This window comes from Erythranthe guttata, chromosome 2 (genome assembly GCF_056151865.1).
Source record: "Erythranthe guttata isolate IM_541 chromosome 2, IM_541, whole genome shotgun sequence".
NCBI classification, from domain to species: Eukaryota; Viridiplantae; Streptophyta; class Magnoliopsida; order Lamiales; family Phrymaceae; genus Erythranthe; species Erythranthe guttata.
Genome location: NC_142534.1, coordinates 12,267,501 through 12,295,000, shown reverse-complemented (window position 1 = coordinate 12,295,000; position 27,500 = coordinate 12,267,501). Strand labels below are relative to the sequence as shown.

General features: G+C 37.6%; 5 protein-coding genes and 1 long non-coding RNA gene across 11 annotated transcripts in view; 3 read left to right on the top strand and 3 right to left on the bottom strand.

Moving 5' to 3' along the window:
- The window catches only part of LOC105969701 (uncharacterized), a 2,052-nt gene extending 651 nt beyond the window's left edge, over window positions 1-1,401 (bottom strand). Inside the window, exons 1-4 of one of the 2 annotated variants that reach the window (XM_088811323.1) lie at window positions 1,351-1,401; window positions 1,130-1,195; window positions 728-752; window positions 1-2 (exon numbers count right to left, since the gene is read on the bottom strand). The exon at window positions 1-2 is cut by the window's left edge and continues 67 nt beyond it. In XM_088811323.1, the coding sequence (XP_088667449.1) occupies window positions 1-2; window positions 728-752; window positions 1,130-1,134 (32 nt within the window). In that variant the 5' untranslated portion in view covers window positions 1,135-1,195; window positions 1,351-1,401. Of the gene's footprint in view, window positions 9-727; window positions 753-1,129; window positions 1,196-1,350 lie in introns of both variants that reach the window. The other variant, XM_088811315.1, reaches the window with a different exon arrangement.
- Window positions 1,402-2,692: 1,291 nt separating this feature from the next.
- On the bottom strand, window positions 2,693-4,408 carry LOC105969703 (uncharacterized). Its single transcript, XM_088811311.1, has 2 exons — window positions 4,131-4,408; window positions 2,693-3,166 (listed from the first exon to the last, which is right to left on the bottom strand). Exons 1-2 carry the CDS (start codon window positions 4,306-4,308, stop codon window positions 3,090-3,092), a joined length of 255 nt encoding a protein of 84 aa, XP_088667437.1. The 5' UTR covers window positions 4,309-4,408; the 3' UTR covers window positions 2,693-3,089.
- A 1,539-nt stretch (window positions 4,409-5,947) lies between these two features.
- LOC105969699 (DExH-box ATP-dependent RNA helicase DExH8) lies at window positions 5,948-12,059 on the bottom strand. 2 transcript variants are annotated; one of them, XM_012994471.2, is made up of 14 exons: window positions 11,642-12,059; window positions 10,391-10,568; window positions 10,008-10,181; window positions 9,740-9,887; window positions 9,248-9,562; window positions 8,928-9,074; window positions 8,670-8,850; window positions 8,291-8,571; window positions 8,088-8,207; window positions 7,855-7,999; window positions 7,486-7,754; window positions 7,205-7,399; window positions 6,567-7,106; window positions 5,948-6,475 (listed from the first exon to the last, which is right to left on the bottom strand). In XM_012994471.2, exons 1-14 carry the CDS (start codon window positions 11,793-11,795, stop codon window positions 6,254-6,256), a joined length of 3,069 nt encoding a protein of 1,022 aa, XP_012849925.2. In that variant the 5' UTR covers window positions 11,796-12,059; the 3' UTR covers window positions 5,948-6,253. The 2 variants fall into 2 exon arrangements, with proteins under 2 accessions (XP_012849925.2, XP_088667433.1); XM_088811307.1 differs by having other exon boundaries at window positions 10,391-10,563; window positions 11,642-12,058.
- A 6,413-nt stretch (window positions 12,060-18,472) lies between these two features.
- Window positions 18,473-20,695, top strand: LOC105969700 (outer envelope pore protein 16-4, chloroplastic). The gene is given in 8 exon segments (XM_012994473.2): window positions 18,473-18,514; window positions 18,516-18,551; window positions 18,660-18,711; window positions 18,947-18,978; window positions 19,119-19,152; window positions 19,478-19,545; window positions 19,889-20,038; window positions 20,316-20,695. Coding segments are annotated over 7 exon segments (393 nt in total). The 5' UTR covers window positions 18,473-18,478; the 3' UTR covers window positions 20,024-20,038; window positions 20,316-20,695.
- Window positions 20,696-24,850: 4,155 nt separating this feature from the next.
- LOC148772344 (uncharacterized) lies at window positions 24,851-25,641 on the top strand. The gene is made up of 2 exons (XR_016035196.1): window positions 24,851-25,460; window positions 25,585-25,641. It is a non-coding gene; the product is annotated as an uncharacterized LOC148772344 (long non-coding RNA).
- The window catches only part of LOC105969675 (beta-glucosidase 11-like), a 3,790-nt gene continuing 1,931 nt past the window's right edge, over window positions 25,642-27,500 (top strand). For 2 of the 4 annotated variants that reach the window (XR_016035194.1, XR_016035193.1), the window contains exons 1-9: window positions 25,642-25,784; window positions 25,891-25,962; window positions 26,054-26,141; window positions 26,213-26,462; window positions 26,547-26,662; window positions 26,734-26,951; window positions 27,090-27,118; window positions 27,188-27,275; window positions 27,399-27,489. Coding sequence is in view for 2 of the 4 variants with exons in the window: in XM_088827544.1 (XP_088683670.1) it covers window positions 25,697-25,784; window positions 25,891-25,962; window positions 26,054-26,141; window positions 26,213-26,462; window positions 26,559-26,662; window positions 26,734-26,951; window positions 27,090-27,118; window positions 27,188-27,275; window positions 27,399-27,489 (1,028 nt within the window). In the remaining 2 variants the exon portion in view is untranslated. The remainder of the gene's footprint in view (window positions 25,785-25,890; window positions 25,963-26,053; window positions 26,142-26,212; window positions 26,463-26,546; window positions 26,663-26,733; window positions 26,952-27,089; window positions 27,119-27,187; window positions 27,276-27,398; window positions 27,490-27,500) is intronic. The other 2 variants (XM_088827544.1, XM_012994448.2) reach the window with 2 other exon arrangements.

Below are 27,500 nucleotides of genomic sequence, written 5' to 3'. Positions count from 1 at the left end.
TTCTTACTCTGTCAAAAGATTAGTTTAGGTGAGCAAAGGATGCATGTAGATAATTACAAGAGCACACAAATGACAAACGCAGGGATTAAAAGAAGCAAAAAAAACTGGGTCAGACTTCAACAACAGCAATTCATGCGTTTAATTTATTACATGAAGCAGAAATTTGATGGCAATGAAATGTTTATTGACATCAAAACATTGCTTGGTATTACGAATTGAAAAAAAAATTTGCAGAGGCATCATAGATACGGATAGGTGATTTTCTTATTGAGTAGAAAGTATCCACAAATCCGAGAGGAAACAAAACTGCCTTGATATATACATCTCTATCTACCATTTATTGGGTATCGCTAGAATACTCTTTATATATTCAGCTTTCTAGAACACAAGCAATCTGCTTTGTCAGACTATTTGACAACTAAAATTATGTGTCCCATTGTTCTGAATGGTGATAAGAGAACCTAAAATTTGTAAGTCAACCATAATATAACTGCAAAAAAGGTAAAAGAGAAAAAACCCCACAATTGAGAAGCCTCGATTTAATTTGACGTGCGAAAATGTATATGTTAGTGCTGTTCAAAGAAAAAATGATGGCAAACACAATTTTAAGATACTGCAATACAAACTAAGAGCCTACTAAAAGCCATGACATATAGCCAAATCAAATATGGACTAATGAAAATGAAATAAAGAGGGTAAGAATAGATAAAAGGGTGAGATATCTTACAGGAGCATCTTCCTCCATCGGCCGACTGCAGAACAGGGGGAACAAATCAAACAAACAACAACACAACAATATCAGGAACACCAAACGGAAAAACAATCTGGATAAATTAAATATCTCCTCAACTGTGAACAACCATAGTTAAACACTAAAACAAAATTATACTATCGAGCAATGAAAAGGATCTAGCATCTGTTTAAAAATTAACTGTTAAAATGGAAAAAAGAGCGAAGAAACAGGAATTATAAACAAAATTCAGCCCAATTCTGACTAAATCTATCGATGAAATAAAAATGCTCTAGACCATATCTAAGCACCATTCTAGGGTTTGCTCAAAAGTTAAAGAGGAACAACAAAATTGAATTGGAAAATTCAAAATCACAGAAAAGAGATACAGTAACTCACCTCATATTAGACTAAGATTTCGAAGGAATGGACAACCTGAGTACGGCGAACTTAGGGTTTATAGTACTGTAAAAAAAATTGAAGTTAGGGCATTAGAGAGAAAGCTGGATAATGAGAAAAAATTATACAAAGATCATTGAGCATATAAACTAGGGTTCGGTTAAAAAATCAAAATACAAAAGTAAGAGGACAAAAAATGAAACGGAGAAAGAAGAACTCACCAGTCACGAGTTGGTGTTCTGCTGTGGGGCGAGGGTTTTTCGAGAATGCCCGATTTCTCTCAATAAACCCCCAATTTAAAGAGGCGGTAAAATATGCAGCGCGCTTGGCACGTGCAAACCTTGCGTTATTTTTTGTTCCTTTTTTTGGCACGTGCGACAGAGAAACTTAAAAATGTTGTTGAATTTTTAGTCATGTCCTCGACTACTATTAGAAAACCCAATATGTTAGTTCCATTTCCATTACAAAAAATCTTGAAAAATCACACTATAAGGGGATTGGTGTAAGATAAAAAAAAAACGAATGTTTGGGTTTTTCGTAATTATGGATAAATAAAGTGTTTTTCATAATTTAGATTAAGTATATGGGGATGTTCCGTGCCAATTGTGTTGCAGGTCAAGCTTGCATCGTGCCAGAGGATTGTGCTGCTTAATTATAACAAAGACACCAAACTTATTAACTTTCGTCACTACTCAATCAGATTGCAGCCCATTGGAGTGTCCCGAAGGATAAGGAAGTTTGTGCAGAACCATGAGGTGCCTGATTTGAAAAATCTTCAGGATGTCAGCGATTTCTTGACAAAGTATTCTCTCACACACACACACACACACACACACACACACACACACACAAACACAATTCTTTCCATATGGACTGACTCTTTAGACATTGTTTTGTTTGATTCTGAAAAGGGCTGGTTATGGATCGGAAAGTGAAGTGGATGATGAAGCAGCGACTGTAAGTATACCAACGGATATTGGAAGAGTAAATAGGGCATCAAATAAGAGCGCTATCAAGCTTCAAGCTTCAGTGAATTTGGTAATTATTTATTATTCTGTTTAATTGTTAATCATTCTGTTCATATCCCATGTTTCGGTTTGGAAAAAAAATATCTCATAGGTTAAACTTAAAAGCTGGTTATTTGACATGTCATGATTATACAAGAGAAACTATGGCGTATGTTTATATATATTTCCTAGATATTGTTTTTTACTCTTTTTTGTTCTGTTAAACCAGCGATGAAGAATTTTAATGTCATATCCTAGCCATTTGAGCCAATTAAGTCAACTTCATTTATCATATATTGTCGTGTTACGTCCATTTCAGGAAGTGGTGTATCAAACACGGACCAGAAAACCGAGGAGGAGCAACTTGAGGAAGAAGATGACGATGGAGAAGGAGAAGAAGGTGATGAAGAAGAAGAAGATGATGATGAAGAAGAATAGCTTTGGTAATATATCATCAATTTATTCAAATGGCATTCATTTACTGCGAAAACTAATACAAACTTCAAAATGATATACAAGTGTGCAATTATATATACTTCAAACTGGTAAAATGCAATAACAAAAGTCGAATGATAAAATCTGAAAAACGTGATTGTTTTCATACACAAAATATTCTACCCATCTTGAAGTTCTCGACTTCTTTTCATGCATGGAACTAGGTAAAGTACGATGCATTGTAAACTGCTGTCTGTAGTTAATGGAAACAACACAAAACACATCACTCAAAGCCATAAACTCACTGTTCTACTCGGGTTGTTATTCAATGACTAATATAGCAAAGACAAGTATGTGTTACATGAGGGTATCTGCTGATGTGAGCGAAAAAGAAAACAATATTCTTTTTTCTTTGATAGACTTCAGAAGAAAGCATAAAATGAAGAACAATCGAACATTCTCACCAAAAGATCCATCATTGTACTAATCCATGATAATGGCTTCCCCGTTCACTTCTTTTATGCGGATGTCTTGAGAATCTCTTCAGAAGGAATTTCCAGTGTTGCCCCAACATGCTCTTTTCCAGGCTTCACTTCTGCAGTAGTACAATGCATAAACATATATATATATAAATGAATAAATATACGAAGACTAAATAATTCATAATTATGCAAAACAGGGACAAATAGAATCCAATAACACGATGATCAATTTACTCCTATCATTCCAACTAATCACTGTGAATATAATTGCTGTTAAACCCATCAAAACTTCCAAGTCTCATATGGAGTGACTCGTACAAATTAAGGTGTTGAAGATGCTCGTAACTAAAGTATAGCCTACCCAAAGGAGTGGAATCTTTGGTTTATAAGAGTGCAAGTGCTGTATATTTGCTTTTATCTCTTAAAATCCATCATGGTTGGAGATGCTCACGTCATCCGACTTTCAAACATGGACGTAGCGAATAATAACAATTACATGCTAAAAGATTGGTAAGGACATTGAACTAACAGAAAGAAGAACAATATAGTATCTGACATTTAAACATTAAGGTATGCTTCAATTACGTGAAACTTTCTCTCTCCCTCCTTAATTGCTTTTCTTCTGTATTGAACTATGTTTTCATGATTTTGTAGATACTTCTAGAATAGTTCACAAGTGATAAAAGATTTAACATATACCACTGGCATCGATCTAGCCTTTTTATCTCTAGAACTGTAACTACTATGGTTTATGGATGGTGAACTTTTCCAATCTAACTAAATTACATGATAAGAGCAATCTATGTCCAAGGAGTAAATCCATCCTTAATGATTTTTTGGTGATATTCAGTTGATTAATCTTTTGTGAATTAGACAAGTCAGATTCGAATGCTTCAGTCAGTGCAAATTTTTGTTCAATTTTGAAGATAATTAGTAGTGTTTGGCCCAATAGAACTTTTGACAAACACCTGGCGTGCACAATTACATCACAAGAAGAAGAGAAAAAAAGGAAAAGGGAGAAGGGGGTGGGTGGAACTGGGTTGGAATTGGGAGAAGAGGGTTTGTTGTTAGTCATACCGTAACCTCCGCGATCGTTGAGCTTGGCCTGGACGATCATGGTTGAGATGAAGCGGGTGGCTTCGTTCGCCTCCTCGAATTTCTTCCGGGCTTCGGCGGCGGATTCCCGGAGCATAATGGTGTCGCCGGCAAAAGTCTGACGTGTTGCTCTGAGCACCCTAATTGCTTCGATCCCCATTCTCCCTCAGCACCACGTTGTTAGCAATTCTCTTGCGAGGCTGGCTGGTGACTTGTACTACTCTCCGTCCAGCTTGTAGAATTTGTTATTTAATTTATTTTTAGCATACAGTATATTTCTTTAGTCAATTTGTCATATGTTTACTTTGAAGAAAAAATTGATTTTTTTTTTTATTTTTAATTTTTAATTTTTTAATATCAAACTAAACCAAATTCAGACTGCAAATAAAAAAATAAAAAACATAAAAAGAGAGAGAAATTTACGAGTAAGCTTTGTCCCATAGAATAAATACATGTGTAAAAGGAAATGTATCAAAATCTATGGGCCTAATAAATATCATATATAAACAAATACATTCTCAAATCTCAACTGGTAAAATCTGTTTTATTAGAATCAACATTTGTTGAGAAACCTAAGATTGATTGTCCATCATTCTCATCTCGTGTTTCTTTCGACGGCCTCGATGGTGAGCTTTCTGCAAAGAGTTTTCACCCACTCTTTCCAATTTCGAAGCATTATCTGGTTCAACAAACATAGGCAAATCAGTTAGTTATATATAATTTTCTTTCACATTACAATAGGAAATGAACAATTTCATATCCAACAAGATTGTATGAAGCTCATTTGTAATATTAAAACGACCAAACTCATAAAAGGCGCACGCGTAAGTCATAACCATCAACAAGCATGACTAAAATCAACTGAACCAATTTCAGACATCAATGAACTCCACCGTGCTTTCCAAAAGATAGATAAATGGATGCAATCTATTTTGCAAATTGTTCTCTAAAAATCTAGATATCAGAAGTTCATATCTTGACCACATAAATATAATTATTCCAAACGACGTTTCTTGATTTTCTGTACATTAACCAAAATCACAAGTGTTTCAATAAAAAAATAATCTTTACTAACTATCGAAAAAAGTTCCCTTTCAAATACTAAGCCGTCTCACCATTTTATTAACTTTGTTGCGGCTAACACGTAATTCAATTATTTGCATCGACCGTCATAAGTTCCATTAGTTAGTGTTCAAACAAGGCCCGAAGTAATATCTTCAGAATCAACTCATGTTCTGATCAAACACCTATTCAAGAGTCCAAATTTCAGTTTTTTGAAATCAAATTCTATGCTCGGAAGACACTAGCTTTGAAACAAATAGTGCAACAAAAATGATACGTCCGACGTATGAATCTATTCAATCACATTCAATCCAAAACCAAAATAAAACTAAGGAGAAAAAGAATAAAAAAAAAAAACTAACTAATTCACATGCTCCCTCTCCCCAGCACAACTCCCCTCCCTCTCTCTCCTCGACTTCCGATCACTCACATCGGAATCGAGGTTTTTGACGAAGGGTCTCCAGCTCATCAGCTGGAAGGCGCACGATTCCACGGCGTGAAGTGAATCTAGGGTTCCGCGTGACATTGCAGTATTGCTGATTGAATTGTAAGTATAACGTATATCCGATCGCCTGTTTCTCTATGTATAGAAGATGAAGAACATTTTTTTCACTTCTGAGAGACAGGTCGAGTAGAAAGACTGCAGGGGAAAAGGGAATTTGGTTGGAATATAATAATTAATTTGTTGGTAATTTCTTATTCGTTATAATAAATATGAAATGCTTAGCTCTGAATCCTTGTATACAAATTAGTAATTTTGAATCATAATTCATAACCAATGACTTTTTTCTTACAAGACAATCTTGAAGCAGTTTCTCTGACATCATTGCCACTTGAGAATATCCTTAAAATATGTTTGATGACATAACACAAATACGCCACAGTATGTGCACATTAAAACAGGTTCAAAATGCTTGAGGGATTGACCACATTGATAAATACAAAAATCCCAGGCAAACCAAGCACAAAGGCTGCTGTTTCACTAATTTTTGACTTCCTATATAATTTAAATGAGATCTCAATGTACTTACTATGGACACCAATCAACCAATAAAAACGCTATTTAAATCTTGGCTCAGTGACGCCATATAATCTCCGAACTGGAAGCCTGCCGGGGTATGCAGATAGAAAATATACGAAATCGCTTTTGCTACCACCATTGGCTTTTTGGTGGTGAGTTCGTCTGACAACTTCCCGAAGCTTGACTCGTCAAATGGAACCGATCCTTTAAGAAAGAAAAAGCTGTCTCTGGCTAACGTTTCCACCTGATACGAACATTTCAAAACAAATAAAAACCAAGTGTTTATCTTAAAAGAGACACCGAACTCAAAGAGTTTGCTACGTGTTTTGTAATACCTGTAGTTTCGAGAATCTTAAATTGTTCATGGTGAGGATTACTTGTACGTCACGCAGGGAATCAGACAAAATCCGAACGGCTAGATATTTGAAGAAAGTTTGCACCGTACTCTTCTGATGTGCTTCCCCGTATTCACGGTCCTGACCAAACCTAGGAAACCACAACACACATTTGACTTCATTCCATCGCACGACACTATCGTCTCCTTCGCCAGAAATGATTGTTTGATAAGGGTGGCTAAGGCCCCACAGGATTTCTATGCCGCTAAGTGAAGGATCAACTGTGAATGGATCTGTTTGAGAAGTCGTCGAAATTATAGAGGACGGGTTATATTGATGAACAAGGTTCGAAGAAAAATGAAGATCTTTATCATCCAGTAACAGCACACGTCCATTTGAAGGAGCGGGAAAGAATTGCAGAAGAGATTCTGCTGCATATGTCTCTTCATCTTCTGGGGAACACAAACTGGATTGATTTCCCCGTAAAGCTGACGGATCGGATTCATGAGAAAAGAAACAAGAATCTCCATTTCTGCATCCCTGCATATGGATCAAATGAATTAATTTTTCTTTTATACCAGAGGAGCAATAATAATTTAATCAATGGGTGCAGAAAATAGAATCTTCTAAGAAGATACCTGCAAGGAGAAATAGAATTTGCAAGGAGGTTTTTTTGCTTGAAGTGAATGAGAAAACGGGCACTGGCTACCCCTGTTGCACAATCCATTAACAAAATATCTACACAGCGGTGCAACCGATTCAGCGTAATTTCTATGATCATAAGTGTATGTATTATGTTCTCTTGATACATCCACGGTAAGGTCGATTCTCATCTGTTTTACATTCAAATTAAAACCGTAAAAAAGATAATCGCCATTCTGTCTGAAGAAACTGGACTAGGAAAACCAAAGTGTGGTACCTCTTTCACTATAGATGCAAACCTTCTAGCCATCTCATCTGTGTGAAAGTCGTAGGGTTCAACAAAGGGTACAGCAATACATTCCTTTGATGCATGGTCATGCTCATCTTCTTCGTAATTCAAATATGAAGTATCAGCTTCCTCATTCTGCGCACACTTGAGATAACATGCATGGTGGAAGTTGTATGGATCGTAATGAATCGGAACACTGTTGGATATAACCAGAAACTTGGGCCGAAACCGATGCAGAGAATTTATTATGTCATCATCTGCAAATAACACGATTAGAATAAAGCAGAAAGAAAGGGGGAAAATAAATAAATACAAGAAAGAAAACGAGATGTATTACGGTTTTAAAAAGAATCATACATGTTTCAGTAATCTGTTGGAGGGCAGGTGGAACAAGATTGTGAGAGGAGCACCATTCTTCTTCAATCTTTGGAAGCAGGATTTCTGTATCTTCCACTTCATCAGGTTTAAAGATGGCTTTGAGCCGTGCAAGGCGGCAGTTGTCCTATATAACAGCATAATTAAGGTAGTTGCAGAAGGTAATGTCAAACTATCATGTACCTAGTAAAGCACAAAAAATGAGCGGAATATACCTTGAAAGCACGTTGCCAGAACTGAAATGCGCAGAAATTGGCCATGCACAAGACTTCCTTTCTACCTAGCCCAGTAACCTTACTACCTCCATTATAATAATTATCAGTGTACTCCATGGCCTAAACATATTATATCTCGCAGTCAGTAAAAGTTGAAATACTTAGAAAAAAAAGTTGGAACTTAAAAGCAAACGAGATAATACCTGGTTCTCCTGACCAAAAGGACGCAAAATGGGTAGAGGCTGTAGATCCATCAATATACCGAATATAATGCCTTCACGTAGCATGCCAATGTTGCCAAATTTGAGAATAAGAATAGAAGCATCAAATGATAGAGTGAAACTGGATAACAAACGCCCATAAAAGGTGGGTTCGTGATGACCCCTCATAGATGCCTTCTTTATTGCACGCATGTGAACCAGCAAATCTAGTGCATCCTCAACAACATCAGGGTTTGGAGGGTCCATGGTCTTCTGTAATAATGCTAAAATGGAATAGGAAGGAAAAAAAAAAAAGACAATCAGTATAAGGAAAAAAAATCCTTCCAAAAACGAAATTGTGAGAGGGTAATTATGAAATCACCTTTTGGTTCATTAATAGCTTTAGATTCGGCACAGCTTATGAGAAGTACTTGCTGGCGTAATGACAACCTCAGTATTGATGGGGCCTCATAATCCTCCAGTTGACCATAGAATGAACCAGTTACCAACCGATACACATGACCATCACAAGTCCGACCAGTTCTCCCTCTACGTTGTTCAGCCTGTCACTTATAAAGATAAGAAGAAGTAAATCTCACCACAGAAGAATGGAAAATGAACCATCACTCGGTATATATACCTGCGATTTTGAAACCCAAACAAGCTCTGCTGCATCTGTTTTCCGATTATTGTCCCAGAAAACTTGCAAAGAACGGCATGAGTCTATGACATACCCTACTTTTGGTATTGTCACAGAAGATTCTGCAATGTTTGTGGCTAGTATAACCTACAGCGAAGATGATGATGCTCAGATCAAATTCGAAACATAGAAAATGGATAGTAATGTTGAGATTATCTTGGGCTCGGCTTAACTTTTCACATCGCTAATCTGCTCAACATCATCGAGTATATATGCACATGAAGCTGGAAGAAAATCTAGAGATGGTTGTGACATGTTACCTTACGATGAGATCTCCAGATCTTCATCGCTCTGAGCGCTTGTTCAGTGTCAATGCTCCGATGCAAAATGTGAACTTTGAAATTCGCAGTGAAAGGCTTCAAGAGGAACCACTGCTGCTCCAATGCAGCATACGTTGGGAGGAAGATCAAAATGCTCTTCTCAATATCGGGTTCATTTTTGTGAATGTGTATCACCAAATCATGGATGAGCCTGTGCACTTCAGGCTTGAAATTAGCTTCAGACACTGCTGGGCTTGGTCCAGAGCAGTATTTCATAGAAAGATCATCACAGTTCATTCCGAGAAGCTCGCTCACCTATGAAACAAAAACTAGTTGTAATAACATGAAATAGCAAACAGAGAGTCAAATTGATATTTCAGCTTGTGTGACGTGTTTCAGAACCAAGTTGATAATCATGGGCCTTCTAACCATAGTGAGAGATACAAAAATACACTAGTAGATGACCCTATTAGTACTGCTAGCATGTAATACCTGTTCAAGGTACGAGACTTTCTTTTGAAAGATAGTGTTCTTCCCAGAGCTAGGGATTGCCAAAACTTCTACTCTTTCACCCCTACCAAGATCCTTGAAGTACTCGCGATATCTTGAAATGTCAGCAGTTGCAGACATCAGAACCACCCTATAAAATATATATGTGTTTAGAGCTTCTAGTGGATATACTGTTCTCGTGCTGCATACTGCATACACTGCTAAGTACAGATATACAAAAAGTGCAAAGATTATGCCAAAAGTTGCAAACCTTAAGTCATTGTTTCGAAGTAAGAACTGCTTTATGCAAACAAGAACAAGATCAGACTCCACAGATCTTTCATGGACTTCGTCAAGCACAATAACTTTGTATTTAAGAGCCTTCAGTCCCTTCTCCCGCATTTCATCTAACAAAACCCCAGCCGTTTTGAAAACAATCTTGGACCTGACAGGAGATATTTAATGTTGCCAATTAATCAAATAATAATCAGAACGAGGACTAAAATTGTGATAGGCCATATACAAGCAATACTACTGATATACATTAAATGACATATCTTAGAATATGTATCTTGACAAAGATGTGCGTGTTTATGAGCAAATTTGGAAGGGGGCAAACGATATTCCCAGGAAGGACATTAATCATAATCCTACCTATTTGAGAAGACCTTGGAATGACCGATGTGGTACCCAACCTCTCCACCTACATCACAATTACGAGCCCTTGCTACCATTCTGGCAACAGCTACAACGGCAAATCTCCTTGGTTGAGTACAAAGTATGGGCTCTATGTTTTCTTCGAGTAGGAATTGTGGGATTTGCGAGCTCTTCCCTTCAAGTGAAGCAAAGATTCAGTAAGCATAACAAAATTGGTCTGGAGTAGTTACAAGAAAAATAATACATGTATCATAACCATGCAAAGAGTATAAAGTCATTGGAATAGGGAAATTTAAGAAATATGGAATTTGACAATAACTCAACCCGTGCGATTTGAAAGATAATTTATTTCTAAAGAGAGCACAGACCATGAAAAATGCATTAATTTTTTTTCCATGTGAATCGTGAATAGTTGGAAAATTACATTTACCGGGTACACCCATAAGGAATTCTGTTTTCCATTTTGTACGCTGTCAACTCCAATCCCGCTCAATTTATACTCAACATGAGATATATTACTAAATTAATACATTTTTAATTATCATACATTATGATATGAGTTGGATTCCATTCTTCCTCCTGAAATCCGATTTTTCTCTAATTAATCATCGATTTGGACCATTTATCTATTCGATCAATTACTGCTATATTGATGGGTATAAATAAAGTACCTCAGATCGAATAGATATGATCACATCTTGGATCAAACAGCTCGATGACGACACCGACATTCATGAATTAGAATTAGCCCTAGACCTACGACGTGGCTACTTCGCATTTATTAGGTATGCTCTTTCTATAAATATTTAATTAGCGAACATACACTCGACTTCATCACATTAATCAATTGTCAATTTCCACGTGGTTCATGGCGCGAAAAGATATTAGCATTGAAGACGACCAGATCAAAACAGTTCATGGAGGTAAAATATTTCCCAAACCAAGCCACCAAAATTATGAACGAACAAAACAAAAACATGTGCTAATTAACAGAAAAAACAAGTAATGGAGTGGTAGTTCTTCTCTGCCGAATCGTTCCATGTAAAAGAACAAATCTAAAATGAGGATTTGTTTGACGAACTCCAAGGGTAAAGAATATGTTTAATTAGACCAAAAAAAAAAAGTTAACTGATTCGGCCAATAAGATAAATGCCATAAAAAAAATCAGTCATGGATCAAAATTCAAAAAGGAATCGGGGTGAAATTAAATCGATAGCAGTTCAAAAAAGCAGCGGAAAAATTACTTACCGCAGCCCGTTTCCCCGACGATGAGGGTGACGCGATTCTCCAAAATTTTTGCGACGATTTTTTTCCTCATCCCCATCACCGGAAGCTGGGAGAAATTGGACGAAGACGGCGCCGCCAGTGACGAGGAGGATGATGACGTCGGAGATGACGCCATTGAACACGCGCCGATTCCAGCAATCGAAATCGTACAACAGCAAACGCCCACAGAAACCCTCGGAGCACGCGAGAGTCTAGAGAGAGAGAGAGACGGCCACTGTATAGAGTAAACGCTGATTCTTTTCCTTTATTATACCTTGTACTAAATGTTGGCACTTCCCGCTTTATTGCGCACGGGTTTGTACGATTTCTTGTTGTTGACTACGTTGACTATTTTAAGGAATTGAACTAATTATCAACGAGATTAAATTTTTAGTGATTCTGGCGCTTTTGGGCCTTTGTCTGCAATTTAGAGGCCCATTTTTTGCTTCTTGGGCTTTTTTTAGTGATGTGAAAATGCACAAATTTACTACAAGCTGAAAAAAAAACTTTGTGAATCTTCTACTACAATCTTTGTGATTAGTGTTTAAGATTCAAAGTTACGGCAATGATGATCCCAGTCCATTAAGTGTGTGTCATACTGATCCTTTTATTGGTCTCAGGTGGAGAATTGTTAAGTATTGAGCCCACATAAAATGATCTGTTGTGATCTGGGCCTAATAGCTATATTAATTCAAAGCCCAACTTGGGAAATCGGGCCCAACGTTACTTAAGCCCACTGATCAGTCAAACCTAGATCTTGACCGTCGGATAGAGGGCTTCAATCTGAGCCCTCCATTTACCCACTCCTCTATCTTCTCTCAACCCTAGCAGCTTTCATCTGCTGCGTCGTTTCTCTCTCTTCCCTTGTCCCCTTCTCTCTCTACAGTGTATCGTCACCCCTTGTCGTTTTCCGGCGACACCTTCGCAGGTCCGGCCGGACAATGGGTGTCCTTACCGTCGCAGCACATTTAATGCTGAAGACCGTTGAAACTCCGTGTATTTATACTGTGGTGAGAGAGAGAGACAAGTGTGATTCACCTTTTATTCAAACCCCTTCATTTCTGGTCTTAATCCTCTTCTGTGAGGGTTTCGGCTTTGTGTGTGCAGAAATCTGGGTTTGTGCTGAGTGGAGAGGGTGAGTTATCACCGAGTTGACTGTGCATGTGTTGGTGAGTCAACTCGGAGTGAGGTTTGGGGTCAGATCTAGGGTTTCGATCAGTGGCAGTGCTTGGTGCTTGTTTTCGGTTGGTGTTACCACCAGACCTTGGATCTACAGTTGAACACTGGAAATAGGGAACTGAGCCGTTCTTTATTATATACTCTTTCTGTTCCATTTTACCTTCTGTGTTATCTAACTGTCTTTACAGATCTATGGCTATGTCTGGAAGAACCTGTACCTAACAGTGGTATCAGAGCTTCAGTTGGACACTCGTTCTTTTGCAGACTCGTGCTACGGATTTAACTACTGTGACTCACTCACTCTGTTTCTGGGTAAAATCCTGGAAAACCTGTGGTTGACCTTGTGTGGTCAAAACTTGCTTCCGCTGTTCTCTTGTTCTGGGCCAACTCAGGCTACTCGCCACTCCAAACTTCCCTTGTCCGGACCGCTTAGTGTCGCAGGAATCTGGGGAAGGGGGGTAGTCTGAGACAGCCCAGCCTTCGACCGGTTACTTTGGTGCCTTCTGGGCCAACTCACACTATTTGCCAACACCAAACTTCCCTTGTCCGGGCCGCTTAGTGTCGCAGGAATCTGGGGAAGGGGAATAGTCTGAGAAAGCCCAGCCTTCGACTGGTTATTTTGTTGCCTTCTGCAACACTTGGCTCTCTGTTGGGCCTCCTGGGATCATCTTGTGTGGTTTATTTTTCCTGTTGCTGTCTGTGTGCAGCTTGTGTGTTTGATTTCTGTTGCTGTCTGTGTGCAGCTTGTGTGTTTCTTCTCTGTTGCTGTCTGTGTGCAGCTTGTGTGTTTCTTTTCTGTTGCTGTCTGTGTGCAGCTTGTGTGTTTCTTTTCTGTTGCTGTCTGTGTGCAGCTTATTTGTTAGTGTGCCTCTTACTTGTGTCTGAGCCCTTGTTTGTTTCTCTTCTGTGTGAATATGAATTCTTATCCTGTGGCTACTTTTGATGGTAAGGGTGATTTTGCTATATGGAAACAGAAAATGAAAGGTGTTTTAGTTCAATAGAAATGTTTCAAGGCTATAACTCAAACTTATGATGATAAAACCACAAAAGAAATGAAAGATGATTTTGATGAACTTGCTTACTCCCTGATTATTTTGAACCTATCTGACTCTGTGATTAGAAAGATAGGTAAGCTTGATACTGCTAAGGATTTATGGGATAAGTTAGAAGAGCTTTATACTGAAACCTCTTTACCCTCAAAAATGTTTTTACTGGAAAAGTTTTTTAGATTTAAACTTGACTTGCACAAAGATATAGATGAAAATCTTGATGTTTTTACAAAACTTGTGCAAGACATAAAGTTAACTGGGGATAAAACCATTGATGAATATACCCCCATTGTTCTTCTAAATGCTATTCCAGATTCTTACAGTGATGTCAAATCTGCTATTAAGTATGGCAGAGATAAAGTGACTCTGGACACTGTGATAAATGGTTTGAAAAGTAAGGAACTTGATTTGAAAACTACCAAAAGCAACAAGTCTTTGGGTGATGTAAACTTTGTGAAAAACAAGCCTAAAAACAAGTTTTCAAACAAGGCTTCTTCCTCCAGTAACCAAAATTTTCAAAAATTTGATAAGGGTAAAGTAGGGAGTAAGAACAAGCTCAAACATAGGAAATGTTACAACTGTGGCAAGTCTGGTCATTATGCTAATAGGTGTGCTGAACCTAAAAAAGAAGTTAAGTCTAATAATGAACAGGCTAACCAAGTTGCTGAAAACATGGGTGATGTGTTTATGATTACAGATGAGTATCTTGATTTTGTGAATTCTGTGTCTGCATCTTTGACTGATAATGACTGGTTAATGGATTCTGCTTGCTCTAATCATATGACACCTCACAGAAGCATGTTCTCCTCCTATGTTGAATTGAAAAATGGCTCTGTGTCCATGGCTGATAGCAGCAAAAGACATGTGCTAGGTATAGGAACTGTATGTCTGAAATTTCAATCTGGTTTTGTGCTTAAACTGAAAAATGTGAGACATGTTCCTAAGCTAAGTAGCAATCTGATGTCTTGTGCTATCTTGGAGGATTCTGGGTATAAGGGTACTTGGGGTGATGGGGTTATGAATATTATGCATGATGGTTTAATTTCCTTCAAAGCTGTTAGAATGCACAATATGTATGTTGCATCTGCATTATCTGTTTCACATGTTAATTCTGTCCAGCATGACATGACTGATCTTTGGCATAGAAGATTAGGTCACATCAGTAGTAAGGGACTAGGAATCTTGCATAAAAACAAGTATCTGAGTGATGACATTGTTGTTGATATGCCTTTGTGTGATTCATGTGTTATGGGTAAACAGTCCAAAGTGAAATTCCCTAAATCTCCCTTCCCTAATACTTTTAAGTGTACTGTAATCCTTGAATATGTTCATGCTGATGTTTGGGGTCCTGCACCTGTCTCCACACCTGGTGGAAACAGATATTTCTTGTCTGTTGTTGATGATTGTTCAAGAAAAGTGTTTGTTTTCTTACTTGTGCAAAAGTCTGATGTTTTTGATAAGTTCAAATCTTGGAAAACCTTTATTGAAAATCAAACTAACAAGAAACTTAGAACCCTTAGAACTGATAATGGCACTGAATTTTGCAATCATGAATTTGATTCTCTGTGTGCTGAATTTGGCATTAGAAGACATAGGACTGTTGCATATACACCTCAACAGAATGGCATAGCTGAAAGAATGAATAGAACATTAATGGATAGGGTTAGATCCATGTTGCATGCATCTGGTTTGCCAAAAGTTTTTTGGGGTGAAGCTGTCTTAACAGCTGCTTATGTGATTAACAGATCTCCATCTGTGCCTTTGTCTGGAAATTTGCCTGAAACTTTGTGGACTGGGAAACCAGCTGATTTGTCTAATTTGAGAGTTTTTGGATGTTCTGCTTTTGTGCACCATAAAACTGATAAATTAGAACCTAGATCCTTAAAATGTGTTTTTATTGGATATCCTGAAGGGGTAAAAGGTTATAGATGTTGGCTATAGAATGAACATGGTTTTAAAACTATCATTAGTAGAAATGTTGTTTTCAATGAAAATGAATATCCATGTTTGCCTGTGCCTTCATTTATTGTTCCTCCCTCTGCTCCAATTGAGGTGGAGAATCCTCCTTTTGAAAATGAGGAAATTGATGATGATGAGTCATCTTCTGTGCCTGAAAATGTGTTTGATCAAAATGTTGAGTCTGATTTGCCTGATATTGATGATTTGCATGATTATCAACTTGCTAGGGATAGACCTAGAAGAGAAATTAGGAAACCTCAGCATCTTGACAATTTTCAGCTTGCATCTTTTGTTTTCAATGTGTTTGATGCTTTAGATGGAAATGAACCTAAGTGCTACAAAGATGCTTTGAAACTGCTTTTCTGCATGGTGATCTTGATAAGCAAATTTTCATGTCTCAACCTGAAGGCTTTGTTGATTCTGTTAATCCTGATTATGTCTGTTTGGTAAAGAAATCTCTTTATGGCCTTAAGCAGTCTCCCAGACAGTGGAACAAAAAATTTGACTCTTGCATGCATTCTTTGAAATTTAAAAGAAGTGAATTTGATCCTTGCTTGTATTTCAAAGATGACTGTCAATTTCCTGTGTTCCTATTACTCTATGTTGATGACATGCTTATTGCTAGCCCCTGTTTAAAGGCTATTGATCATGTGAAGAAGTGCTTAAGTGATAACTTTGACATGAAATTTCTTGGTGATTCAAAGAGAATTCTGGGTATGGACATTGTTAGGAACAGAAAAGAGTGTTCTTTGTTTCTGAACCAATCTGCCTATGTGGAAAAAATCTTAGATAAATTTGCCATAAAAAATGCCAAGTCTGTGTCTGTGCCTTTAGCTGCTCATTTTCTGCTAAGTAAGGAACAGTCCCCAAAGACTGAACCTGAAATTTGTGACATGAAATCTGTTCCTTATGCTAATGCAATTGGCTCTATTATGTACTTAATGGTCAGTACTAGACCTGACATTGCTTATGCCATTAGCTGTTTGAGTAGATATATGGCTAATCCTGGCATGCCTCACTGGGAGGCTGTAAAGTGGTTGATGAGATATCTAAGAGGGTCTGTTAAAACAGGGATTGAATTTTCTAAGTGTGAAAAAGGAATTGTCTTATGTGGTTATGTGGATTCAAATTATGCAAATAACAGAGATAATAGGAAGTCCACCACATCTTATGTGTTTACTTTGTGTGGTTCTTGTATTTGCTGGAAATCTCAACTTCAAAACATTGTAGCCCTTTCTACCACAGAGGCTGAATACATTGCAGCCACTGAGGCTATCAAAGAATCTCTCTGGTTGAAAGGGCTGCTCTCAGAAATTGGTTTTTTGAAAGATAAAGTTGTTGTGTTTTCTGACAGCCAATCAGGTATACAATTGTGCAAGAACCCTGTTTTTCATGACAGAACAAAACACATTGAGATCAAATACCACTTCATCAGGAAAGTGGTGGAAAATGGTGAGATAGACCTGGAGAAAATTCCTTCTGAATTCAACCCTGCTGACATGGGTACTAAGGGCCTACCTGTGGAAAAATTGAGATCATGTTTGAGAACCTTGAACATTGTCTCAAAACATGATTGAAACAGACATGTGTGTTTGTGCTTGCTGTGTGCAAGCTTGTTAAATGCTTTCTATGTGATAGCTTGTGTTATTTGTTTAACTTCTGTATGATGTTAAATTGTGTTTTATCTTGGTGATTACCTCCTTTGTGGAAAAAAAAAACTTTGTGAATCTTCTACTACAATCTTTGTGATTAGTGTTTAAGATTCAAAGTTACGGCAATGATGATCCCAGTCCATTAAGTGTGTGTCATACTGATCCTTTTATTGGTCTCAGGTGGAGAATTGTTAAGTATTGAGCCCACATAAAATGATCTGTTGTGATCTGGGCCCAATAGCTATATTAATTCAAAGCCCAACTTGGGAAATCGGGCCCAACGTTACTTAAGCCCACTGATCAGTCAAACCTAGATCTTGACCGTCGGATAGAGGGCTTCAATCTGAGCCCTCCATTTACCCACTCCTCTATCTTCTCTCAACCCTAGCAGCTTTCATCTGTTGCGCCGTTTCTCTCTCTTCCCTTGTCCCCTTCTCTCTCTACAGTGTATCGTCACCCCTTGTCGTTTTCCGGCGACACCTTCGCAGGTCCGGCCGGACAATGGGTGTCCTTACCGTCGCAGCACATTTAATGCTGAAGACCGTTGAAACTCCGTGTATTTATACTGTGGTGAGAGAGAGAGAGACAAGTGTGATTCACCTTTTATTCAAACCCCTTCATTTCTGGTCTTAATCCTCTTCTGTGAGGGTTTCGGCTTTGTGTGTGCAGAAATCTGGGTTTGTGCTGAGTGGAGAGGGTGAGTTATCACCGAGTTGACTGTGCATGTGTTGGTGAGTCAACTCGGAGTGAGGTTTGGGGTCAGATCTAGGGTTTCGATCAGTGGCAGTGCTTGGTGCTTGTTTTCGGTTGGTGTTACCACCAGACCTTGGATCTACAGTTGAACACTGGAAATAGGGAACTGAGCCGTTCTTTATTATATACTCTTTCTGTTCCATTTTACCTTCTGTGTTATCTAACTGTCTTTACAGATCTATGGCTATGTCTGGAAGAACCTGTACCTAACAAGAACCCATCGAATTATGGAGGATTTCTCGGAGTCCGTACCATGTTCTTCTCTCTCTCGCAGTCGATTCCGTCTTACGTATGAGCTCAGTAAGTACCCGATTTCCACTTTCTCCACTCTTCACATGATTTCATAGTTCACATATTTTAGGGTTTACCGGTTAAATGTAGAATGTTTCATACTATAATTTGATGCAGGCTGGATTTATTTGGGGTTCTTGTTTTGGTCCATTTGATGCTAAGAGACTAGGTAAATTCACTCACCATGGATCGGAACTTTCTGGAAGGAAATGTATTGAATATTTAATTTTATTTAGGTGTTCATTTGAAAATAAATACAGTTTGAATAATTAATGTCAATTAACTAATATATCAGATGTGTGTTTGTTTCTACTCTAGCATTCTGAAAAATTGATTATAATTCGATCCTATACATCTGACTTGAACTTGTTTGCTTGTGTTAATTTGAACTAAATATTCGGTAGGTCTGTCAGGCAGTGCTCGTGCATCGTTCATTGTAAGCTACTCGAACATTCTATTTAATCAGTTTTAGGATCATAGATATTACACATGGTGCACATGTGTGGCATGTTACATGTATCTGACCTGTTACGTGAGCTCATAGCTGATATCGTGTGCTCGTTTGTTTGCTTGCAGGCCAGGACGGTTGGCCAGTGCGGGTTTTCATGTGGTAATTTACTACATATGCATAATGTAAATTTTATTATGTTTCTTTCATCATTTTTCTGATTAATCTCTTTCTTAAACATTACGTAACTGAGATCAGTTTAAATAAAATAAGGATTTGTTTTATAATGGTTGTTGTTTGAGAAGCCATTTGGATTTTATAAATTGTGTTAGGTGTGTGTGTCGTAGTGCCACAATGCAAGTTCATTTCCAATTTTCAGTGTGTTTTTTCGTATAATACATATTTTTTTTGTTTGTCACTGTCGTATATTATGATCTTATATTGTTTCGATATTTATGTGGTTCTGTTGTTTTCTCCTCGTTTCTAGGATTATTTGCTGCAATATTTTCATTTTCTCACTGTGGGCTAGAAAGGTATCGACGGAAAAAAGACTGGGTTAGTGAATGCCTCTTCGGTTTTTCAACTGCTTATTTGTAAGGATCACATATGTGAAATTATGTGAAAGAGATCAAATGAAGATATCTGAATTTTGGTAAGAATTTCCAAAGCAAATCGACCCATCTGTGTAAGACATTGATTGAGAACGAGGTTCTAGTAAAACTCGGAGGTCACATAACTCTTTTCAACAGCAATGTGTATTAAAATGATTTACTTATGCTATTTCTGCTCTCGTTATTGACATATCATGACTTCATGAATGATAATTTTCAGGGCTTGTTTCGAAAAATCTGATTCGAAGATTCATATTTTTCGATTTGACAAAAAAAAATGGCTGTAGGTTAATACTTTGACAGCGGGTGCTGTTGCTGGGGCAGCTTTTGGTGCTGGAACCCGGAATTGGAAACAAGTTGCTTGTTTTACCGGTCTTTTTCTTTCGTTTTTTCAGTTGGCCAAGGATTCTAGATCTGTCTGATGCACCACTTTTTGGGTGAGCAAGCTAATGTGACTTTTCAAATAATATCTCTATTTTTCAAAGATTTGATAAATGGAGTTTATATTTCTATTTTAATCGCAATTTGATAAATGGATTTCGAATTAATTATCGCGATGTGTCTCTTCTGGCCCTCTTTGCTTTACCATGTACATGTAGGGTATTTCTTGTTTTATCTATTATGTGAAATGGATTTCGAAAAAAACAAAAATAATTTATTTCTGTTCCGTAAAATTACAACTGTCGTCTTACTAAATTCGATTTCCATCTGCAGATATTTTTTGCCGACCCTAATGGTGAATAGTTTGAGTATAACAAGACTTTTTTCTATCCTACATCCAAACGAAGTTCAACGGGTAATATTCAGCCGTACACATTTTACACACATTCGCATGTATTTGTGTGTGGATTTCCGTTGTCTTTTTCACCCGGTGTAGAATCTACGAGACCTTAGAACAAAGGTCCACCGTCTTTAATTTGATGAAATTGAATATTGTGGGGGTTAATTATAAAATGAGGTAGTTGATCTATAATTTTGAATGTGAATTGTGTAATAAATTGGATTCAACCAACATAGTTAATGAACACACTGTATGTATAATTTTGTGGACTAGTCTCATCATGGGACCTTGTGATATTTACAGTTTTGGTATATCTCGTTTGATTTTGGTCAATTCTTCCTCTGCATTTAGGGCACGTCGTTCATTTATTTCCTTTCTGCAAACGTTAATTATCTTGTACCTTTTGAAACATTGAATTTTATTTGGTATTAGGTATGAATTATGATTGATTGGGATCCATAATAATTAGCATGCAACTATTAAGTTTTTATTATGGTTTCATTATTATTCATTGAAATTTATCATACCCTTTTATCTATTGCATAAAATTATGAGTAAAAAGCAGTTTACCCCCTAAACTATGACCCGTTTTGCACTTTGCCCCCCAAACAAATTTTTTTTGCACGTTTTTACCTAAACTTGGTTTTTTGTTGCACGGTGCCCTAAAAATGCTATTTTCCGACAATTTTGACCGGAATTTTACACACATGCCACTCACGTGATTTGGCAGGGGCGAAATTGTCTTTTCCTTGCTAATACACACGTGGCGTCCAGCAGTATTCTTCTTCTCATCTTTCCCAATTCCCCTCTCTCGCTTATGTTCCTGGCAACCGCCACCATTGTTTTCACATTCAGTGGGCGAAGAGGCGGTCGGGGTGTTTGCTTTTGAGCTTCTCGATGCCGAAGTACTCTCGGGCGACGGCGACGACGGAGGGGTCGAGCTCCCAGCCGTGGACGGCGGTTTGAGGGTGGAGTTCGAGGATGATTTTGGCGGCGGATCCGGCTCCGAATCCGAGTATTCCGACGGGTCCGGGCGGGAGGATCGGCGGCAGGGTAGCGAAGACGTCGTAGTAGGCGTTGGTGAGGATTTTGAAGAGGAAGGAGATGCTGTGGATGTTGCCGGGGGCGTCGAGGAGGAGCCTGGATCCGGCGAGTGGGTGGTCCGCCGCCCTGGATACTTGGATCACTCTGATGTAGTTGTGCCGGGATTTGAATTTCGCCAGTATTTTGACGTGTTCGAATGGGATTCCGGGGTCGCCGCCGTCATCGTGCCGGGTGGCGGCGGCGGTGGTTTGGGGATTGGGTGACTGGGATTGGTGAGATTTGATTGGGAATAGGTCTTTGCCGCGGCGGTGGGTGGTGATGGCGGCGGCGAGGAGTGGAGGGGGAGGATTTGGGTGGTGGGGGTGTGAGAATGGAGGGTGGAATTGGGGGAAGATATGTGCTGCTGCTGCTAATTTCATTCTGAAGAAGAAGAAAAAAAAACACTGAATAGCTTCAATGGCTCACATTTTGTAGAAAAGGGACAATGTTGGGAAATTGTATATAATAAAATTATTCTCTATATATATAATTTGACGAATGTAATTTGATTATAAAATTATTTTGTATTTTTAATTACTCTTGCTGCTAATTGTTTTCACATTGTTTTCGCTATCAGCAACGGCAGCGAGAACGGCCACGGCGGCGACGGTGTTGTCGCCCTGGCTGAGGCGGAGAATGGTCATGAGGCCAATTGCCTTGTTGAGATTTAGGGCAGAGAACAATTTCTCCGGTGAAAGAATTTCTTGCTTTTCCCCAAATTCTCGGGTGGTTTATTTGTTGTGGCGATTGGTAGCATTTTTTGTGGAGGATAAAGTTGCAGGGTTTGCACGTTTAGACGCCCTCGTCAGCGGAGGTGGCATCGGCGTCAGCGTCAGCGTCGAGTTTGCCGGCGGAGCAGTGTTGATGGTCAAAGAAATCCCAAATTGTTATTCCAAAAAGTTCCAAAATTCAGTTCAAATAAAATATATTTAGATAGATTCGATCTTTGAGTTTGTGGTGAAAAGTTACGGCGGCGACACTCTGCAGGTTTCTCTCGAGGAAGGAGGAAGAGAGTTGCAGATTTTTCCTTCTTATTTTCTTTTCTTTTATTATTAGTATTGTTTATTTTATTTGTTTTTTATTTAATATGATGAATGTAAGGGAATAGACACTTTTGACCCTGCCAAACTCACGTGAATGGCATGTGTGTAAGATTCCGGTCAAAATTGCCGGAAAATAACATTTTTAGGGCACCGTGCAACAAAAAACCAAGTTTAGGTAAAAACGTGCAAAAAAAATTTGTTTGAGGGGCAAAGTACAAAACGGGTCATAGTTTAGGGGGTAAACTGCTTTTTACTCTAAAATTATTAATCATTAACGTGGTTTAAAGCAATCATCCTTTTTAAATTTTTTTTAGAAATAAACACGCCATTTCGATGGGGTAGCTTAAAACTCGAGCTGGTAGGTATTTTAGTCTTTATGGTAAATTACGGTCACCTCTGATATAAGATCAAATTACGATAAAAAAATTCTTGTTTGTGTAATTACAACTACCTCCATCAATTATGAATCTTTTCAAATATCCACCCTTATGGTGTGAAATTCAACATAATTTTCTACATTCTACGTAATGTTCTCGTTTTGTGCGACCATGTAGTTACGTTTCTGATGTATCACAATATGATCATCTTGTTTCAAAATGTGGAGCTTGAATGTGGTAAAACGGGTAGACACTGGAGACTTTTCCACATGATTAGTAAGATTTCACTAAATTTAATACCGTGAAGTTGAATGTTTAAAAATATTTATAGTTGAGGGATGATCGTAATCACCCAAACATAAAATGTTTTCCGTAATTTGACATATTTTTAGGGGTGGTTGTAATTTATCATGGTCTTAAATACGTTGATTCTAAGGTGCCCCTGAGTCCTGAAATTTTCTCTTTTGTCTATTTATTTTAATTAGTTTTTATCTCTACAATGTCTTTTGCCTTTTTTTTTAAAATACTAATTTATAATGATCGAATAGAGAGAAATTCTCGTAATAATAAGGGATTAAAATCTTAGAATAGAAGAAAGGTGGTACTGGTAGGAGTAAATAAATTGAACCAACCCAACCATCCACCAGTAATAATAAAGCTCTCTCTAACAATGGGCCATGGACACACAAACACATTTATTATCATAATATAATATAATTAAAATAAATAAATAAATGTAGTGCAATTATTGATTGAGGATAAAGAAGAAAAGGGTGTGTAATTTCTCAGAGGCAGCTTGTCCACTCCAGCATCATCAATGTTGTATTGCACATGCATCTTAATCTCATATATATATATATATATATATATATATATATATATATATATATATATATATATATATATATATTAATCTCAACAATCCGATGAGAGAGAGAGAGAGAGTGCATGAGATGAGAGAGAAGGTGTACTTTTTGTATCTATCGTATGTATGTATGTATGTATGTATATATATATATATATTTATATAAATATGTTTGTGATCCCGGACATGGGCATGGGCTTATCCTACACGTAACCCCGCGAAAATTTTGGAATCTTCCAACGCCAATATCCCCCCTTCATCGAATTCGAACCGCCTTATAATTTCTCTTTCAATTAATTTCTAATTTATTCAGACACTAAATTTCATCTCTATGTTCTCTACCCCCGTTTCCTGTTCTTTCTTACATTATTAGCAGATCCATACCTTTTTTGTTTATTTGTTTTTCTTGGGTTGGTTCTCACTAGTTGGTTTCTCTTATCTTCTGTCGGAAAGTTAAGCATGGAAGTTGCGTATCACGAGGTGGGTTTCACTTATTCTGGGATTTTTTTTAATTTTGGGTTTGTTCATGTAATATGAATTGATTTCTCAAATAGTGCCTTTTTTTTCTAACTATTTGGGGATTTTTTTAGGAGTACGTAAAGAATTCCAGATGGCTGCCCTTTTCTTCTCCAAAAGCTCTGGTTTTTCTTTGCCATGGAGTACGTATATCCGATCGCCTGTTTCTCTATGTATAGAAGATGAAGAACATTTTTTTCACTTCTGAGAGACAGGTCGAGTAGAAAGACTGCAGGGGAAAAGGGAATTTGGTTGGAATATAATAATTAATTTGTTGGTAATTTCTTATTAAACAATTAATTTATAGTGAAAACAATTAATTATTCATACAAAATTAATTTCAAAGCCATCGGAATAATTCAAAAACTAATTTAAATTGAAAGGTGAGAATTTTAATTTCAGTTTAGGAGTTTATCAAAAAATATATCGTTATAATAAAAATATGAAATGCTTAGCGCGTTTATTCAAACACCTGATCTTCTAGCAGTGAGATTGCAGTAGAATCAATTGATTTAAAAGATAATGAATGATTTTCCGGCGGATTTCATTTTCGGTTCCGGAACTGCCGCCCCTCAAGTTGGTTAATTTTTCTCTTCTCCTTTTCTTTTATATCGTACACCTTAAAATCAAACCAAACTACTCGATTTAAGATGGTTCATTAAAATAAAGTATCGGAGATATTATATTAAATGATACATTTCACTAACAGTTTAAGTTTTTTGTTGAGATGATCATTCAATATGGTATCAGAGCCAGACCAAATGAAATGTCTTGAGTTCGAATCCCACAGCGACATATTGGAGATATTAATATTAAATGATACATTTCACTAACAACTCAAGCTCAAGCTTTTGGTTGAGATGGTCATTCAATAGAGTAACCAAACTTGAACACATATTTTTGTTCGATAAGCTATGAAACCCGGCTCGATCTCAAGCTTATAAATTCGATTAAAACTCGACTCGATCGCTTATCAAGCTCGATAAAAATTCAAACAAGCTTGAGCGGATTATACAATCAAATGTTTTTTTTTAAAATATCTTTTCGGGGACTTGGTTTTTGTGTGATTGAAACATGTAAATGAAAATAAATAGAAAAATTGATGTATATATATATATGCATGTGGGAAGTACGAGGGAGCAGCATTTGATGATGGCAGAACTCCTAGCATTTGGGACACCTTTTCTCATTCTGGTCTCATTCTAATTTTTGTCCTTTTTTATCTTTTCTTTCCTACCAATCATTTTCCATGGTTAAGTTACATTTTAACTCTGCTTATTTATTACACACTACTATCAATGTCTTCTCTAATTCTTAGGTCGTACAATGGGGGCCACCGGAGACATAGCATGCGATGGATATCACAAATATAAGGTCTCTAACCCTTCAACACACAAACACACACACACACATATATACATATATGATATATGACAATGAAGTTTTTTGTCAAACTAATGGTCGACACGAGCCTTGAGGCGTTCAGAATCTCTATATCGTGGTCAAGACTCATTCCGTGTATATATTTTTTACCCTGCATTTCGTTACATTATATATCAAGAATCCCTCTCTCTTTACTTCATTCCTTGTAATACGAACCTGATTTCTGCTGTCGTTTTTACAGATGGAAGAGGACCTATCAACTCAAAGGGGTTACAGTTCTACAATAATCTGATTAACGAACTTATCAGCAACGGTGAGAAAAACTGCGTTTCCTTCCAAATATATATTACTTGGTCGAAATTACAAGCCGACGAAAATCTTAGGAGATTTTTGTATCTGTGCAGGAATTCAACCACATGTTACATTAAGCCATCTTGATCTTCCACAAGCACTCGAGGACGAGTACGGTGGATGGCTTAGTCCAAAGATTGTGTATGCGTTCTACAATAATCTATATATTCGATGTATATATGAAGAAACTAATTTGTTGGGTGTTATTGCAGGAAGGACTTTTCGGAGTACGCGGATGTGTGCTTTAAGGAATTTGGAGACAGGGTTTTGTATTGGACAACACTGAACGAGGTAAACATAGCTGCCTTAGGAGGCTACGATGAAGGAATAGCGGTACCTGGCCGCTGTTCCGATCGAACTAGATGTGCTGAGGGTGACTCCACAACTGGGCCATACACAGTTGTTCATAACATGCTGCTTGCGCATTCAGCCGTTACTAAACTGTACAGACAAAAGTACAAGGTATCTATCTCGTCTGAATTTTTTTTTTCTTTTTCTTAACGAACAATTCTTGTAATAAATCTGACAAAAACAATGATTTGTTAGAGTACTCAAAAGGGCAAAGTGGGAGTGAACATATACACGTTCGGATTATTACCGTACACAAACTCAACAGAAGACGTGATGGCAACTGAAAGAGCTAAAGAATTTTATATAGGCTGGTTAGTAAGTTTTACATTTTCCTTTTGTTTTGTTGACTTGGTGGTTATACCTAATAAGTATTTTTGGGCAGGATAATGAATCCCCTGGTGTTTGGAGACTATCCCGATGAATTAAAGAAACGAGCGGAATCGAGGATTCCGTCTTTCACGAAAGAGGAGTCGGAGCAAATAAAGGGTTCGTTTGACTTTATAGGAATGAACCATTACATTACAGTATTCATCAAGGATGATCCCACCATGATGAGCGATATGAAGGAATTTTACGCTGACCTGGCAGTCGAACTTATAAGTACGACCTACAATGTTTATCTCACTTCACATAAATCAACACACACACACACACACTATCCTCTCATTCCTAGAGAGTCCTATGCGTTCGATAATTTTTTTACTTTTTTCAATTTTAGTTTTGTGGTTTGTTTTGCAGTTGAAAGGGGTGGTGCACCTGTAGATCAGGTGAAATATGACATTTAATTTCGTTAATATTGTCTTAAAATCACGGTCTAACACTTTCATTCATCTCAGTATCCTGTGCTGCCTTCGGGTCTAAAGGCAATGCTGGAGTATCTAAAACAAGTTTACGGAAATCCACCTATTTATATCCAAGAAAACGGTTTTTTCTCGCTCTCTCTCTCTCTCTCTCTCTCTCTCTCTCTCTCTCTCTCTCTCACACACACACACACACACACATACACACACTCAGAGAGAATAAACAAGTGACTATTCAAACTGACAGGCCAGATGACACGGCGCAATGGGACTCTAAATGACACTACAAGAGTGGAATATCTACAGGCTTACATCGGCGCTGTACTTGAGGCAGTAAGGTAATCTAATT